The sequence below is a fragment of the Acanthisitta chloris genome, unplaced genomic scaffold (assembly GCF_000695815.1).
Source record: "Acanthisitta chloris isolate BGI_N310 unplaced genomic scaffold, ASM69581v1 scaffold45265, whole genome shotgun sequence".
Classification (NCBI taxonomy): domain Eukaryota; kingdom Metazoa; phylum Chordata; class Aves; order Passeriformes; family Acanthisittidae; genus Acanthisitta; species Acanthisitta chloris.
In genome coordinates, this window is record NW_008676242.1 from 6,696 (window position 1) to 22,523 (window position 15,828).

The 15,828-nt window shown below is 42.5% G+C and overlaps 1 protein-coding gene across 1 annotated transcript in view; it reads right to left on the minus strand.

The window, feature by feature from the left end:
* Positions 1 to 9,338: 9,338 nt before the first annotated feature.
* DGKE (diacylglycerol kinase, epsilon 64kDa) overlaps positions 9,339 to 15,828 on the minus strand; it is a gene marked incomplete at its 5' end in the record, with an annotated part of 7,228 nt that continues 738 nt past the window's right edge. Inside the window, 9 exons of the mRNA XM_009076032.1 lie at positions 9,339 to 9,530; positions 10,136 to 10,247; positions 11,126 to 11,253; positions 11,772 to 11,843; positions 12,325 to 12,438; positions 12,589 to 12,640; positions 12,899 to 13,056; positions 14,809 to 14,952; positions 15,813 to 15,828. The exon at positions 15,813 to 15,828 is cut by the window's right edge and continues 98 nt beyond it. Coding sequence (XP_009074280.1) covers positions 9,339 to 9,530; positions 10,136 to 10,247; positions 11,126 to 11,253; positions 11,772 to 11,843; positions 12,325 to 12,438; positions 12,589 to 12,640; positions 12,899 to 13,056; positions 14,809 to 14,952; positions 15,813 to 15,828 — 988 coding nt within the window. The remainder of the gene's footprint in view (positions 9,531 to 10,135; positions 10,248 to 11,125; positions 11,254 to 11,771; positions 11,844 to 12,324; positions 12,439 to 12,588; positions 12,641 to 12,898; positions 13,057 to 14,808; positions 14,953 to 15,812) is intronic.

Genomic DNA, 15,828 nt, shown 5'->3' on the forward strand with positions numbered 1-15,828 from the left:
GGAATGCCCTACTCCAGGAGGATGTCTGTGGAGCAGTGGTGTGTCCTCTGGTGGCACAGCTTGGGGGATGAAGCATTCTGGCTCATCTTCTGACCCAGAACATGGTCCACACCTTCACACTGAAGGTTCTTCAGTGTTGGGTGTTTTTGTGTGAACTGAGGAGTTCAGGGGGTGCATTTTTGGCTTGCATAGGGAGCACAAATGTGCTGCTCACTTAAAGCAGGTCTGTGGAGCAGTGGTGTGTCCTCTGGTGGCACAGCTTGGGGGATGAAGCATTCTGGCTCATCTTCTGACCCAGAACATGGTCCACACCTTCACACTGAAGGTTCTTCAGTGTTGGGTGTTTTTGTGTGAACTGAGGAGTTCAGGGGGTGCATTTTTGGCTTGCATAGGGAGCACAAATGTGCTGCTCACTTAAAGCAGGGTCTCCTGTTACGAAGCTTTTCCTCTTTGTGAGGTGGGATAGTCTCTCCTGGTGTATCTCTAGTTGTTCAGGTGGTAGTAACTGGATTTCTTGCATGTTTTTGGGACTCTGATTTGAGGAGTCTCAAGACTCTGCACAATGCCTAGAAAATGCTGTTTCCTCTCTGCATGAAGCCTGTGGGCAGACAGGCGAGTCTTTTGAAACATACAGGGAAGTATCACACAGGAGAATGTACAGCCATTCCCACTGGGATGGACTTCATTCTCCTGGTGGTCTTGGCTTTGGGTTGCAGTATGTCTTCAGAAGTTCTCACCATGTGCAGAGGAATCTGTACTTCTTACTTACAACTTTAAAGCAATCTGTAAGCAATCAAGGTATTTGGGTCTCACAGTTATTGGGCCTGTATCTTGTTGATGCCTCTGGACTTACTGTGCTAGCTCTTATTTCTTGTAGTAGCCCATGAACAGGAAAGCTCACGAGAGACTTCCTGGACTTGGATTTGTAAAACTCCCCTCATGGGACTTGGTGAAATAGAGCACAAAGCCACTGCTGGCACTTTGGGAATTGTTAGAAGGCTCAAAAGAACCACTGTGACTACATTTCATGTTAGCCAAAGTGGTTTGGAGAGAGACCTTCAGGAATCCAGGCTTGGTGTCTCTATTTTCACTTGGTTTGTAAACTCTTAGTACCTTGTCAAGGATAAGTCTGATAAGACACTTCCAGTTCTTTGGCCAGAATAGGCTATGGGATTGATGGTGGATCTACAAGTGCCAAGTCTGTCTTTGGGGCTGAGTACTCTCAAGGGTCTCCACTTTCCAAAGCACAGTCAGCACTAAAACTACCAACCTGAGCAGAACAAAAAGGTGTGGAAGGAGGATGTATCCTGCTGGGAGCCAACAATGTATGACAAACTGGTTTTTCTGCCCTTCCAGTGTTTTGTCAGTGAGGGACAAGAGTAATTTCCTCTGAGAAGTCCTGTAGCTGCTTGGCTGTGCCACAGGGCTGCAGATCCATGCAGCAGGGTGCTCCAGGAATACTCTGTCCCCTTGGCTCTGGACCAAAACGTGCTCTAGTGGTCTGTACAGCAGAGAAAGTCCTTCTTCCCTGGTGGTTGCTTCTTGACTTTAAAGCGGTGTCAGTACTGATCTCCAAGTCTATGGGCTGCTGTAGCCAGTCTGGAGTGACACCCAAGCAAAGGAAAGAGCAGCTTTTATCCTACCTTCTTGGACAAGGTGGAATTCTTGAAATGTGACACACACAAGGTGTTCTGATTACCAGGCAGTGAAACAAGCCTGTCCCTGTACTCTGATCCTCTGGCTTTGTTTTCCTTTGTGCTATGAATGGCTAGAAATCCTGGAACGCAGTTCCCTTAATTTGGGGTGAAACAATCAGAGTAAGTGAATTGCTTAGCTTCTGAAAAGTATTATTTTGCTTAGCTTCAGATATCTCGTATATAGTGAAATATTTAGGGTGATACAACATTAGGAAAAATATTACTCACAGCGTGGTAAATGATGGTTCAAGCACCTCTTCAACACAACTGCAGTGGTTTTACTCAGCCAGTAGCTATCAAAGCTGTACTGATTTTAAACAAAACATAGATAGAAAATTTTATTTTAATGGTACTTCTCTTTTTAATACTACAAAGAACCCAACTTACCCATCCTAGAAAAATAACTCATTCTGGGGTTAATAACACTATGAGGATGTGGAATTACTTACATTTTAATTTACAAGTGAGAGTTAATCAAGGAAGTTGCTCACTGACAACAAACTGATCTGTTTAATGTTTTCTTTAAGGAAACACATCAGTAAAACACTGCATGTAGAAAAAGAAATGTTTATGTAGTTATAAACCTGTTGATTGTACTGATATATCAGCCATGTACTTCAGTATGTATAAGGTTTGTGGTTGCATAGAGCTCTGTCAGCCAGAGATCCTTGTCAGGGCCATCGACATAGATTTTATGCTGTCTGGTCAATGTGTCTGTGACTGCTCTAGAAGCTGAGGAGTGAATCATGGTAGTTTGAATTCAATAAATATTCCCAGTAAACCCTAACTCAAAATGTCTTGTTCTTTGTTCAGAGCTGCAGTGAGGGAGGCAGAAGTGAAGACACTATAGAGTACAAAAAAACAGGTCTTTTCTTCAGTATCTACTTTTCTTCAGTAACTACTCGTCCCATGATGTCCCTGGGATTAGGAGGTCAATTAGGTCTGCCAGAGCTTGGCCTCAGTTTCCAAAGACAGATACTTTGAGCCTGTGTACACCTGGCTGTGACTACAGCCTTGGCCTTGAGCAGGTACTGAGACCCCACAAGTCAACAAGCTTATTCCTCATACAAGGTCTATTTTCTTCCTTGCTAACAACATTCCTTCTTGATGGAGCTTCGAGATCACTTTTTCACAGCAAAAGGAACATCTTGCTTGGACTCCAAATTGTACTCTCAGAGAACATATGTGAAAATGCTTATCAGGTTGCTCCCTATTTTAATAAAATTGTACTTGGCAGTTTAGCAGACTGTATGTCTATACCCAGTTCCAGCTCCCTCCTATTTCTTCCCCACTTCCCAGTTCCCTCCCAACCGAGTGGCTGTTACTGCTCAAAGAATCAGTGTCAGTTAAAAACGTGCCATAAACGTGTGTGGTCATTGTCTGAGCCCTATTCAAAGTTCATGGCATTTAGCCCTTCATTGGCAGCTATTGTGTTCCATTAAAAAATTCAAGACATCAATGTGTGAATCTTGTTCAGCCAAGTAGAACTGTGAAAAAAAGCCCTGGCTCCGTTTCTGTTAACACCACATGACACCAAAACATCTCTGAAAATTCTTACCTGAAATTGCTCGGTACAGATAAGATATTTGTAGGACTCTTTCTGCCCCTTAGATTAAGGACTGTGCAGCATCACAAGCTGTTTTAAGATCCCTAATCACTGACAACAGAGGTGAGAAAGAACAATCTGGACACTTCACCTTACTGCTGAAGCCTGGGGACTTAAACCATACTAACCACACCTGTTCTAAAGCCACATCCACAGCTTCTCCCCAGGGATGGAGAAGGGTGAACCAGGAGTGGGGAAGCAGCTGCAGACACCTCTGCAGGTCACTCAGCTGTGGTAATTTGACCTCAGAGTGGCATTACCACACTGGCCAGAACTTTTCCACGTACTGAGGTTTGAAACTCTTGGACTTTGCAGGAAGGATCTCAGGCAGAAGCACAGCCACAGTGCTAAACCCAACTTTGTTCTCCAAATGCCTAAGCTCACCCTGCTGCACTCATCCTCATCCCCGGGCTGTTACACAGCTGAAGACTCACATTTGCTTTCATGCACAGTGAGGAATGGGAAAAACTGAGCTTAAATACTTTAATCCACACAATTAAATCTACAGAGAAATACAGTACAAATAACAAGACAACAGAAAGATGCATTAGGAAATTCATGTTTGTTGTGGAAAAACATACTTACAAGCTACTAGGAAGAACATGGAGCAGATGTTTCTCAGCAGAGCTGTCTGGGAGCCAAGCCAGGCCATGGTCCCATCCACTGGTTTTCAGCTCCCTGGTGGAAATGTGGAGAAACTCCACAGCACAGGACACTTCTGGAGCTTCTGGAGCTGCACTTGACAGAAAACCTGACCCAAGCACTCAACCACCACACATCACATCAAGGATTGCAGCAGACATCTCTGTGAGCCAGAATCACCCTCACTGTGCCTCCACAGCAAATAAACAACAGAATTCCCAGCTCTGATGACAAAGACTTTTACAATACCTCCTTAAACTCCCATTCCAGCCTGCCCTCTTTAAAAACAAAAGGAAAACCAGTTTGAGATTTGAAAATATCCCTTGATGTCAAGAAAAAAAATCAGGAAATTTTGATTTAAACATTTATTTTGGAGGTTCCAGATTATGCTGCCTGATTCTTCCTTCACAAGTGAGCCCTCATATGCTGTGCAGCTCTGAGCAGTCAGGTTTGCTCCCAGTGCTTGTTCTCTGAGGTGGGAGTGCTGCAGTGTCTTCTTATATTTTTGGGCACTGAGTACGGATCTCAAACTCCCCAGAAGGAAACAATTCATCTTTCAAGAGTGCATTGACTATCCCTTCCTTACTGCTCAGTGGGAAGCAAAAAGTACTGAATCCCAAATGTCACCTTTCTCAGCTGAAAACCCCCCCACGATGTTATAAATTCTACTTTTTGACCTATTACTTGCACTTTAAGCTCAAATTTCCCTGTTCAGTGCAATTTCAGCATATATGGATAAGCACATTCAATATAAATCCCAAGCTGCAGCATCACAGCACGTGAAGCTAAAGAACAGTTCTCTTTTAGAAGCTGTTATCATGCTGGTATGTTCTTGTAAGCAGTTATTACTAACTGAAAGTTGCAGCTCTTAAAAGTAACATTTTTACAGCATTCTGACAATTAATTACTAAATAACCACTATACATATTGAAGTTACAAGTTACAAAAATAAAAATCCATTCTGTTTAACTATAAAAAACCTAGAAAGAGAAGGTGGCTGGAGGTACCTGTAGGATCACAACAGCTTGGAGCAGACAAAATCATTTTTGAGGGATGCAAACCCTGAAGATACAGAATGCAATAAACTCACAATCTAAGGTCCCACTTAGTCTTAAAAAGAAAGTTATTTTTATGCTGAGATCTACAAACAAGTTGCAAATTAAGCAATGCAAAACATTAATTACATACAGCAGTAGGAGTGCACAGCACAGGAACAGGGCAGTATTAAAGTACAGCCTTGAAGACATTCATAGTATGGAACAGCTAAGGGCCACATCCTCAGCTGAGGTCACAACATCACTAGGCTAAGTCAAGGCATGTGGCTTTGCTCCAGCTGGAAGTCTCTCCCTGAGATGCCCCAAACCTGAACTGGGTGTCCAGCACTCTTAGCAAGACAGCAAAATTGTGATCCTGTCATGCTTTCAGAACTGTGGCCTCAACAATGCTGAAACAAGAGACCAAATCCTCTCGTACACTCAATTACCAGGTGAACAAGTGGTCTCTGCTGCGTTCGAGACGCAGCTCTCATTTCTCACAAGAGCATTTTTAGTGAAGTGGTTCACATTCAACAGAACCAGCTCTGTACTAGGATTTTTACATCTGAAATCAACCTCATTTACTCCTAACTGAAGAGCCAATCCTTTCTTTTCCAAAAGGAAGAAAACTGCTAGTAGTCAGTGTGGAATACAGAACTAAAGAGGATTTTCAGTTAGAACACATGCAAAGATTCCTAAGTATCCTACTCTTACCCACATTGGGTTACAGTGCTGCTCTACCAAAAGCATTTGTTGCCAAGTGAAAAAAACAGTAACTCCTCTAACAAGAGGTGCAGTGCTTTAAGTCTGTGTTTAACCAGTGAGAGACAATAACACACACTATAAAAGCTCTGAGCTTCAGTGCAGCAGAACATAGAACCAGAAGGAAATGGCCAAACCGATACCAAACCCTTTAGCAATCAGGACCTGTGCACAACAGGGAAGTTCCTCCCCAGCAGCAACATGCAAAACTTGGTCCTTCAATACAGGTCAGGGGCCTGGGAACCTCTGGAGTCTCAGTACCACCCAGGTGGTGATGGTGACTGGAAAAGCCAAGCAGGAGGGTCCCTGGCTGAGAGCTGTGTGGAGCCACTCCAGTTCTCTTCACGGACAAACTGGCTAGCACCGAGGAGAAACTGGGCAGAGCTCACCATCCTGGTCAGCAGGGCTTTTGATTCTGTCCCAAAGGACATTTTTAGCTGAAACTGAGCCAGCACAAAACGAGTGATTAAATGACTGAGGGAAAGAAGTGCTTACTGAGGAGCTGCAAACACAAAATGCATGGGGGAACATTTCTCAGTCTGAATTAGATGAGGTTACGCAGAATAAACTTTTACCTCACTTTGCCTCAACAAGACCATTGTCTCCAAGTATGTTCAAACATCTTCTTTGTAACCAGGAGAAACTCCAGTCTGTTCAACCATGGAACAGTTAACAGTCACTGCACACGACAGCACTGGGCAGCTCCAGCTCCACGACACATTAGCCAAGTTCATTCATGCCATGTTAGAATTTGGGAGCTCACTGCAGCTGGACTAAACTTAAACAGGTCCATCAAAGTAACTCAGAACAGGTTTAACCCAATTTGCAACCTGGCAGAAAGCAGGACACATTGAAATCAAAGGCCAGTTGGAAAGAGCGAGGCTTCCCAAGAGACTCCAGTGCTAACAACGTCTGTTTTACAGAGCATTTTTTGTCACAAGTCTAACACCTACACACAGCTACACTGGAAGGAGGAGCCCATGTCTGACTGGAAACTGGGCACTTCAGCCCCACAGAGTATTCTCTAAGGCTTCCCCATGCTCAGCACAGCCACATCTGCCATCACTAACAGCCCATTTGTGAGGCAAATTTCACCAGGACATTTACCAGGGGCTCTCCCAGGCAGCACCCGATCAGATGCCACTTCTGCTTAGTTTCCCCGAAAGGAATGACGGATTTACATTCCACAGAGGATTTCACCTATTCTGTGGCCTGGACTCCTGGCAGGCTGCAGGAGGTGGGAGGACCTTGCCTGCACCAGCAGCACATCAGTGTGGGGGCACAGGGGGCACTGCCCACGCCTGGGCACCCATCCTGCCTTCTGTCAGGGCTCCAGAGAGTAAAGGTTCTTAGGCTACAGAGCAAATTAAACAGTCATCTGATCAACTTCAGGGAACTATTCCTAGTGCAGTTCAAAAGTAGCCTGTGGTCATTTCATGCCTTTCATGTACATACCTCATCACTTGTTTGTAAACAATACTTACAGGAGAACCACAGCATAGGTCTTAAATAGTGTTAGGATGCTGATGGTCACAAGTTATAAAAAAAAAATAAAAATAACTTAACTGGTAAGATTTTTGAAACTAATATAAACTGAACCTCATTAAAAAAAAGGTAGTGGATACATCTAACATAGTATACTTTGGGTATTTTAAACACTTTTTACATAGATTCAACTATTCTTTTTTCTTTATATTTACATACAATAAAATAATTAAATTGAGGTGCATAAGGCTAATGAGTATGGAATTTACAAATGGCTTCTGCTTTACAGTTCATTACACTCTAATCACATTTTCAGACAGCTATAAATTCATGGAGAATCAGTAGTATTGAAGTTCTAGTACTTCTAAACTTTCTACAAGGAATCCCATCAACTTGAAAATGCTCTTCAAATAGTCTTACAATTGCAGGTTTTAAAAATACTGACTGTGCCAAGGTTTCAATAAATTACTTTAAAATACAAAGAGTTCATTCACTGTTAACGCAAACATCGTTTCACAGGTTGCTGAAAAACAGTTTCATGTTACAAAACCCAGAACCACAGCCTACCTTACCCAGTGGCACTGCTTCAGCTCACGTAAGACAAAAGGACAACAAAAACATTGGGGGAATCATGGCAAAAGCAGCAACATTCAAAGTTCAGACCAAAGCTCTCAGTCTCCTTATGGTCTGAGCTTGTGCAACATCAATTCTCTGCCTCCTTGGAAAAGCACCTTCAATAACTCCACTGGACTAAACTCAATTACCCAGTGAGACATTTTAAACCTCAGCTCAGCTCTCACCCACTGCAGGCTCAAAATGCCTGCAACGAAAGAGAAAAAAGGCATCAGATTTTTATGTTTGTTAACCATGAAGATGTTTTCGCCTGAGGAGCTTTTAACCTGAGAAGCTTCAGATATGCCAAACAGATAGTTCCCATATCCTGTTGTACATGTTCTGAATTTTTACTATCAGTATCAACCACTAATCTTTTTCTCACCTTAGATTCTGGTCCAACAATGTATCTCTGAGCCCCTGGTTCTTAACCAGTCAGAAAACAAATGCTTTCATGCTTTTTTCACAAATTATACACATGAAGGCCAGAACTTGCTAACCTCTGCAAACTTAGCTCTCAACCTCCACACTTAAAACAAACCATTAACAGACTGACTTACCACTGATCATTCTCAGGCAATTATGAGCTAGGATCTTTAACAAATCTTTAAAAAATGCTTCACATTTGCCAATCATCATTATTTCTTTAAACCCCTTCCCTCGAAACAGCTAAAAGAGACTGCCCCTTTATCCAAGGTCTCCTCTAAAAACCCTCCCAGTTAACTATGATGTTGCTATTTACAGAACTTAGAATTAGTTTCTCACTGACTGAAGCACTCAAGTCACAGGATCATTCAGTGCAACTCACGGTACAACAACTTTGAGGTGTCTCTTGGGTACTCAGGACCTCAGGGGTACTCTATGTCTTACAAAGCCACTGAAAGAGGTCATTTGCTAACAGAACATTTCCAGAAACCTTTGGTCCAAAAGCATCTTTTTCTTGCTGAGCACCTTTCCAAGAGTTCCCAAATCCTCTGCTCTCCCAGTCAAGCCTGTCAAGGCCCTGCACAGACAGTTATTTCTCTTGCTCCCAACCAGAGATGGCAGTCAAGAACAGGCTGCTGTCAGAGTCAGCCCACATCTTACTTGGTTTGGTTTTCCATTCTGGAAGTGTTGTGGGGAAGAGGACAGGTGGAAGCAGGCCCAACTCCCAGCTCTTCCCCTTTCCACGGGGATGAACATGTTGCACACTGTACTGTGTATGTGTGGAACACCTGATTCCACAGCAAGGAAGAGCTGCAGCACTTGTCCCTTTTTAGCCATCAGGGTAACTAACTCCTCCAGACAGAAAGGCTGGAGGGTATCACCACCAACCTAAAAGGCAAACAGTTGTGCTAATTCAGCTGTGAGAGTTTTGATGAGCATACAGCATGGCTTTTCCTCTGCTCCAGTTCATCCACAGGTATGAACCTTACAGCATAAACCTTAACCTAGATTAGGCATCCTCAGTGTTTCAAAGAGAGGAAGTTCATCACTGTATCACGTTCAATTCCTTGAGATCTATGCCTCTTCATCCGTCTGCTCTCTCCCGTGCTCTGGCTCAGACAGGCTGGAAGCCTCATCATCCGTTTGCTCGCCCGAGTGGTACAACATCAGCGCGTGAGTCTTGTGAGTGATGGTGACTGTGCAGGGCCCCTGGGCCCAGGGCTCCCCGTCCACCTGCATCGGCATCCTGGAGCTCTTCAGGATCAGCTGGTACCAAACACAACACCACACGGTCACAGGGAGCGTGGGGGCTCTGCACACACCTCACAGGGGCAGGGTGCTCTGCCTGGCCAGGACCAGAGGGACATGGAGCAAACACGCTGAAGGGACTGGGGCACCACACTGACAAGGAAAGGCTGAGGGAGTCTCATTAACGCATACAAGTGTCTGAAGGGGATGCCAAGAGGGGGATCAGGCTCTGCTCAGTGCTGCAAACCAGTCAAACAAGAGGTAATGCCCAGGAAGTTCCACCTGAACACAAGGAAGAACTTCTTTCCTGTGCAGTCACTGAGCCCTGAACAGACTACCCAGAGAGGTCGTGGACTCTCCCTCACTGTGGTGTTCCAGAACCATCTGGATGCAATCCTGTGCCAAGTGCTCCAGAGGGCCCTGCCTGAGCAGGAAGGTTGGACCAGATGACCCACCTGTGGTCCCTTCCAACCTAACAGACTCTGTGATGCTGAGCTGCACTCACAGGCCACCAACCACAGCAAGAGGACTGTGAATCATGACATAATTGACAGTTAAGTGCCTGAGATTCCACACTGTGTATTAAAAAGGTTTAGCAAAGCAGGTTCATAACCAGCACTTACCCTCACTGTATGTGCCTGCCCCAGGCGAACAGGATTTGCTAGCTTCACCTGAATCTGGGCACAGTGGAAAGAACCATGAACACCAACAACTTCAAGAAGTCCATCATCATGTCTACGAAATATAAAAAAGAGACTCTTGTTAGTGATGCTCATGAGCTCCAGAATACTCTTCAAATATTACACAGCCCTTTTATGGCTATCCCCATAGAGAAGACAAATGTTCTACAAGTATGTTGAAACCCTCTGTTGGTGCTGGACAACAAATGACACTGCACAGCAAAGAAAGCCACCAAAGCCTGCAATTATGGAGCAATGCACTAGCTGGTATGTTCTGGAAGTTATGCATATATGACTTTTGAAGGCTCACTGTGACTATTTAAGGCCCACGGTGGATTTCTCTCCCATAAACTTTAATATCTCAGATATTAATCTACAGGAAAATCTTTTAATGGCTTAATTTTTTAGGGAAAGGACCCTGCCCAAGTATTTTTTAGAGAATCCAGGATCATAAGCCTTGTAACAAAACTATGAAGTATATTTACATATATATGTGGCTTCTGAAGAAGGAAGTCACAAGAGGGAAGAGCTAATGTTCCCACCTATTTTTGCCTTTAGTATTGCTCCTGATAGGAGTCAAATTTTTGGCATGCTTTGTTTTCACTTTCTATTTTCACCTCTATTAAGATATGTTCTTTTATGTTCTGAAATGGATGTCTCTTGTACCTTTTGCAGGCTACCTTTATTTTTAATAGCCTCTTCAATACTGCTGCTGTCGTGCCAGACATTTTGAGAAAGTCTTAAAAAAGCCCTGATGTGTGGGATGCACTTAGTCTTATATGAGGAAAATAAATCAATCTGAGACAGCCTCCTGTCACAAGGAACCCTTCTGACCTTCAGACAAGTCTGGCTACACAAGCACAGTCTACTGGAGGGAATTCCTTACACTACAGGGATAAAAAAAAAAACCCAAGCAAAAACTGCACTATATACCTTGCCAAGGGGTAAGGTTCATCCCCCATTCCTTCCCAGAGCCTGCAGCCACCTCCCCAGTATCCAATATTCAGCACAATGATGCCTTCCAAATTGGGCAACTCGATTCTCTCACCATCCAACTCTAGCTTTAAAAGACAAACAGAAGTTAATTACTGTGCATCAAATTCAGTACTGTGATACAAGCTATTTATTCTATTTATGCATTAAATGGTTTCCACTCGAAGAAAAACTGGCCCTGTACAAATAGAATGTGTTTTCATACTTTTAAAAAATTACTTCTGATTTCACGAGGTATCCTGAGCTGTAGTAAATTCCAGTTAGTAGAGAAAACAAAAAGGAACTCTCACTTATGTAGGCCTCTGCTGCTAAGGCAAATTTTATCTGAACATCAGTACTTGAACACATAGAACTAAGTCAAGGCCAGAAAAAAACCCCAGGAATTTTCAGTTAGCTCAAAGACACGAATTCCATGAAGTAAGCTGCAGATAGCAGAAGGAACATCAAGGATACTTCAAGGCCAGAACCACTCTTACACAAATATCACATAGATGTAAAATGTAAAGCTTCTCCCCTTTCCTCTCACAAGATAAGTTTTCACACTCCAGTAAGTAAGTCCAGAGAGTAAGCAAGTTAAAAAACTTACCTCAACTTTTTTGTTAAGATCTTTACATTCTTGTACTAAGCAGTCTTTGGTTCCATAAAAAAAATAAACAGCCTACAAAAAAAAACAAATAGGAAGAAAAGAAAAAGCTGTTAGAAGAATACAACACATACGAAGACTATTTGAAATATTCATGTATAGTTTTGGCCCTGCAAACCTTATCTAAATCTCATACTTCATGTATGTGCACAACTTTAAACTAAGCTTTCCTCATGAGATGGGCTGCAGCTCATTTAAGGAACTTGTTTTCCACTTTGAAAGGAAATAGTCAATGTCCTTAGCCCACTGAGTTACACAGCGAGAAATTCTAAGCAAAACCTAAGAGTCAAGTCTGTCAGCAAGCAGAGGCAAGGCAGGACACTTATGAGTGGATTGGAAATGTGTTTTACCCATGGAATCCCCTCCCCAAGAACAATGAATTCAAGCTCTTAAAGCGGCACGAAAGGAAGTAGAGGAGTAAAGTAATGTAAAGTAAAAAATACCCTTAAGCCAAATCGACAACTACAAGCAGGAAATGTCACTTTACCAAACACACCTTATTAATAATTCTGCTGGAAAACAGAGAGGGAGTCTTCTCACGATGAGCATGGAAATTTAAAGCCATGAGAGCATCAGGTCCTATAGAAAAGTAGTTGTTCATTGTGAATACCTGTAAAACAGAACTTCCAGTTATGGCCCTAGTAAATATCACTATTAGGGTTTAAAATTCAGAGTGTATAATGGGAAGTTGGTAACCACAAAAATAAGTATAAACATACAGCTGGTCCGTAGAGTCCATATTGATACTTGCAAACCATACCTTTGGTTTCCTTAAGTTGTAGTATCCTTTGTTTGTTACTTGAACCTTCCACCTGAAAAACAACAGCCAATGCTTAGCCTAGTGACAGTTCTCAGTATCAAAGCTGTAGTTAGGAATCTCCTATCTATACTGGGATCAAATCAAAAGATTCAGACTTAGTTAAATTACCAAAGGGTTAAGCCCTGTAGAACAACTAAATAAAGACTCAGTTATTCTGCAGTTCCTTCCAGCAATACTTGTGTTTCTTCACATGCACTGCTGCAATAGGCTATCGTTACTCAGCAGTGTTTGTCTTTTCACTGTTCCTTACCTGTCCAGTTTGACTCCATCTGCCTCCATGACATTCCGTAAGATCTGCTCTACTGGGACTTCTCCAGCATACCCTGCACCCCAGCCCAGTGTATTGGACAGGTCATTCCCTGTTCCCAGAGGTAAAATTGCAACTTGTGGAACGTATCGTTCTTGGCCCTAGGATACAAAACCACTGCATATTAGCTCCTGCTGCAGCACTCATTGTTTGCATTTTATCCCCAAAACATTGAGGCTGGATAAACAGCACTGACTTCCTAGCAGGCTGTTTCACAGAGCAGAGCACTGGAGCTGGCAGTGCTGGCAGAGCAGATGGCACATTTAGCTACTTACCACGGGGATAACGTAAAGGAAGGAAACGTTACACCATTGTGAGAAGAGAATACAAACACAATATGGAAACAATGCATTCTGCATACTAAACAGAGTATTCCTTCAAAAGCTGCTTTGGATCTGGGAAGTGATATGAACACCCAGAGATCTAACACACAAAGCTGTGAACCACAGCACATGATCAAAAATCTCCTACAAGAATGAAATGAGCTTAGGCCTAAACAGCCTCATGATACATAATGCACACACGACCAGAGTGTTTGCCCGCGGCCAAGGAGAAAGTCAATGTTTCAGTTTCAGAGCTGCCACACAGAGCCCACAGATGGAGCAGGTGATAATCACCTCTGTGGAGCACAGACATTCCAAACAGCCACCTTGGCCAAGTTTTGGCTGTCCTCACCACCAGGGATGAACAGGTACTTCAGCTGCACTGCAGCCTTTCAAACTCAGTTCTGAAAAGCACTTGCAGCAAACTGGCACTAGGGTTACTATTTTTTCATGAAGAGTTATCAGCCAGGTAAGCTGTATTTGAGAGTCAAGATAAATGCAAGAAGCAAATAACCTACTGCTGATAATCAAAAGGTTTTGCTGATAATCTCAGTAGTATATACCCAACGCAAACAACTCAATTTGAACAGAACAAAGAAAAAACCTCAGATTTCATCAACTATATCAGCTCTGAGGGACAATGTATCAAGTGTCTAAGACCATGTAACCATATACTCATATTCATTAACCTTTATAGTTACTTTATTTCTACTTTATCAGCACACAGTGATTCTCAAAGGAGCTCAGTCTGACTATGCACCAAGTTGCAATAATGGCCCTCAACTACAACATTTCATTTATTAATAAGAATGCTGCAGTAAAAAAAAAAGACATTGATATTAGAATAACTTTCTTCCTTTTAGCACTAGAGAAAAAGTATATTAGGAAGTCATTAAAGCCCTACTAATTATTCTTCATTCTTAATCCTCTCAGGAGTTCTTAGTAGTACCCCATAAACTGGAATATCTTCAATTTCAAATCAACAGTAAACATATAGCTTATCTTTTCCTTCTTTGCTTTCTGTTACTAGATGAGGCTGCAGACAGACAGGTTCTTCAGAACATGTAATAAGGAGCAGAAGCAAATTACTGCACTCATTCATGCACTGGCAATATAACCAGTATAGCTGGCAAAATTATAAGGTTATTATAAAAGACTGAGTGTGCTGGGAGAAGTGAGCAGTCAGAGCACATTAGCCTATATTAGTGATGTCATTTACGACAAAATAAATCTGTTCAGAAAAAATGGAAATAACAATGCATAAAATATCCTGCAACTTAGTCTTTTCTTGGTTTACAGGAAAGCATGACTTTAAATATAATTTAAAATCTAAGGTTTTCCCATTTTTCCTGAACTCCAGGGACTCATAAGATGCATTTCCCCCACCTCTCCCCAATATTAATATGCAGTTCTGCAGATATTTCTCTGTAGACCTATTCAGGACGATGAAGACAACAAATGCAGGTAATAGATTAGGTGTAGCACTTTCTCCCTTCACCATAAGACATTTTTTACTTTACAACACAATACCTTTATCTTCATTTCATCGATTGCATCCAGGACCCAGCCCACCGTGCCATCCCCACCACAGACAAGGACCCTGGCAGCATTGCAAGGCAGCAAGGTACAGAGCTGGAGAGCTTTAGCAGGTGCAGTTTTGGTTAGGTCAAAAACCTAGAAGGAAAATAAGGAATTAGGTAAGTTCACGCAACATGACTCAGGATCTGCCTCACGGATAAACAACTTCAAGAAGTTAATTCTGGTGCAAAACAAAGATGCTCCATTTACAATACTGCATTAGCAAATGAGCTGTCTTGAGCTTTAATGAGCAGGATTTGGTTTCCCAAATTCTCATTAGAGCTCCAGCTGCCTCCCTAGGATTAAATGCCACTGACAGAGCGAGCTGGCAGAGCACACTGCTGAATTCTGCAAAGATGAAAGGCTTCAGATAAAAGTCATTGTAAAATACTCAGCACACACAGAGGTTTATTCTCTAAAGCATTATTGGGATGCATTAAAACAAAGACATAGAGATTTCTCTTAGGCTGTATTCTACAGCTGGTTTTGAACTTCAAAGGAAGAGGGATAAGGTACAGCCAGGAAATCCCAGGAACAACTGACTGCCTTACGTCAACATCCTGTGTCATCCCAGTGGGTTTTAAGGGAAAGCAACTACACAAAGCAGAAACTGTAAATGCTGACACCTCCACAAGCAAAGTGAGGATTTAAATACATACAGGTTTGAAATTAAGACAATCCAAATACTTCATTTTCTAAAAAGTGTACACTGTTTCAGGAGTCAGAGATTCCCCGTGAACAGAGTTACTGCATGTATTACTGGGAACAAAAAACTGGACTGGGGTGGGAGGAGCCTCTGCACTTTCAGTTTCTCTCTGAAACTCTATTCTAAAAGAATAAACTGCATGAATTTGTTTCCCTTACCGATCTTCCACAAGATCCTACGGCTACTGTGTAAGCAAAGTGATGTTTATTCTGACTGAAACTTTATTATAGTGGCTTTTCACTGTAAATACCTGAACTGGGTTCAGC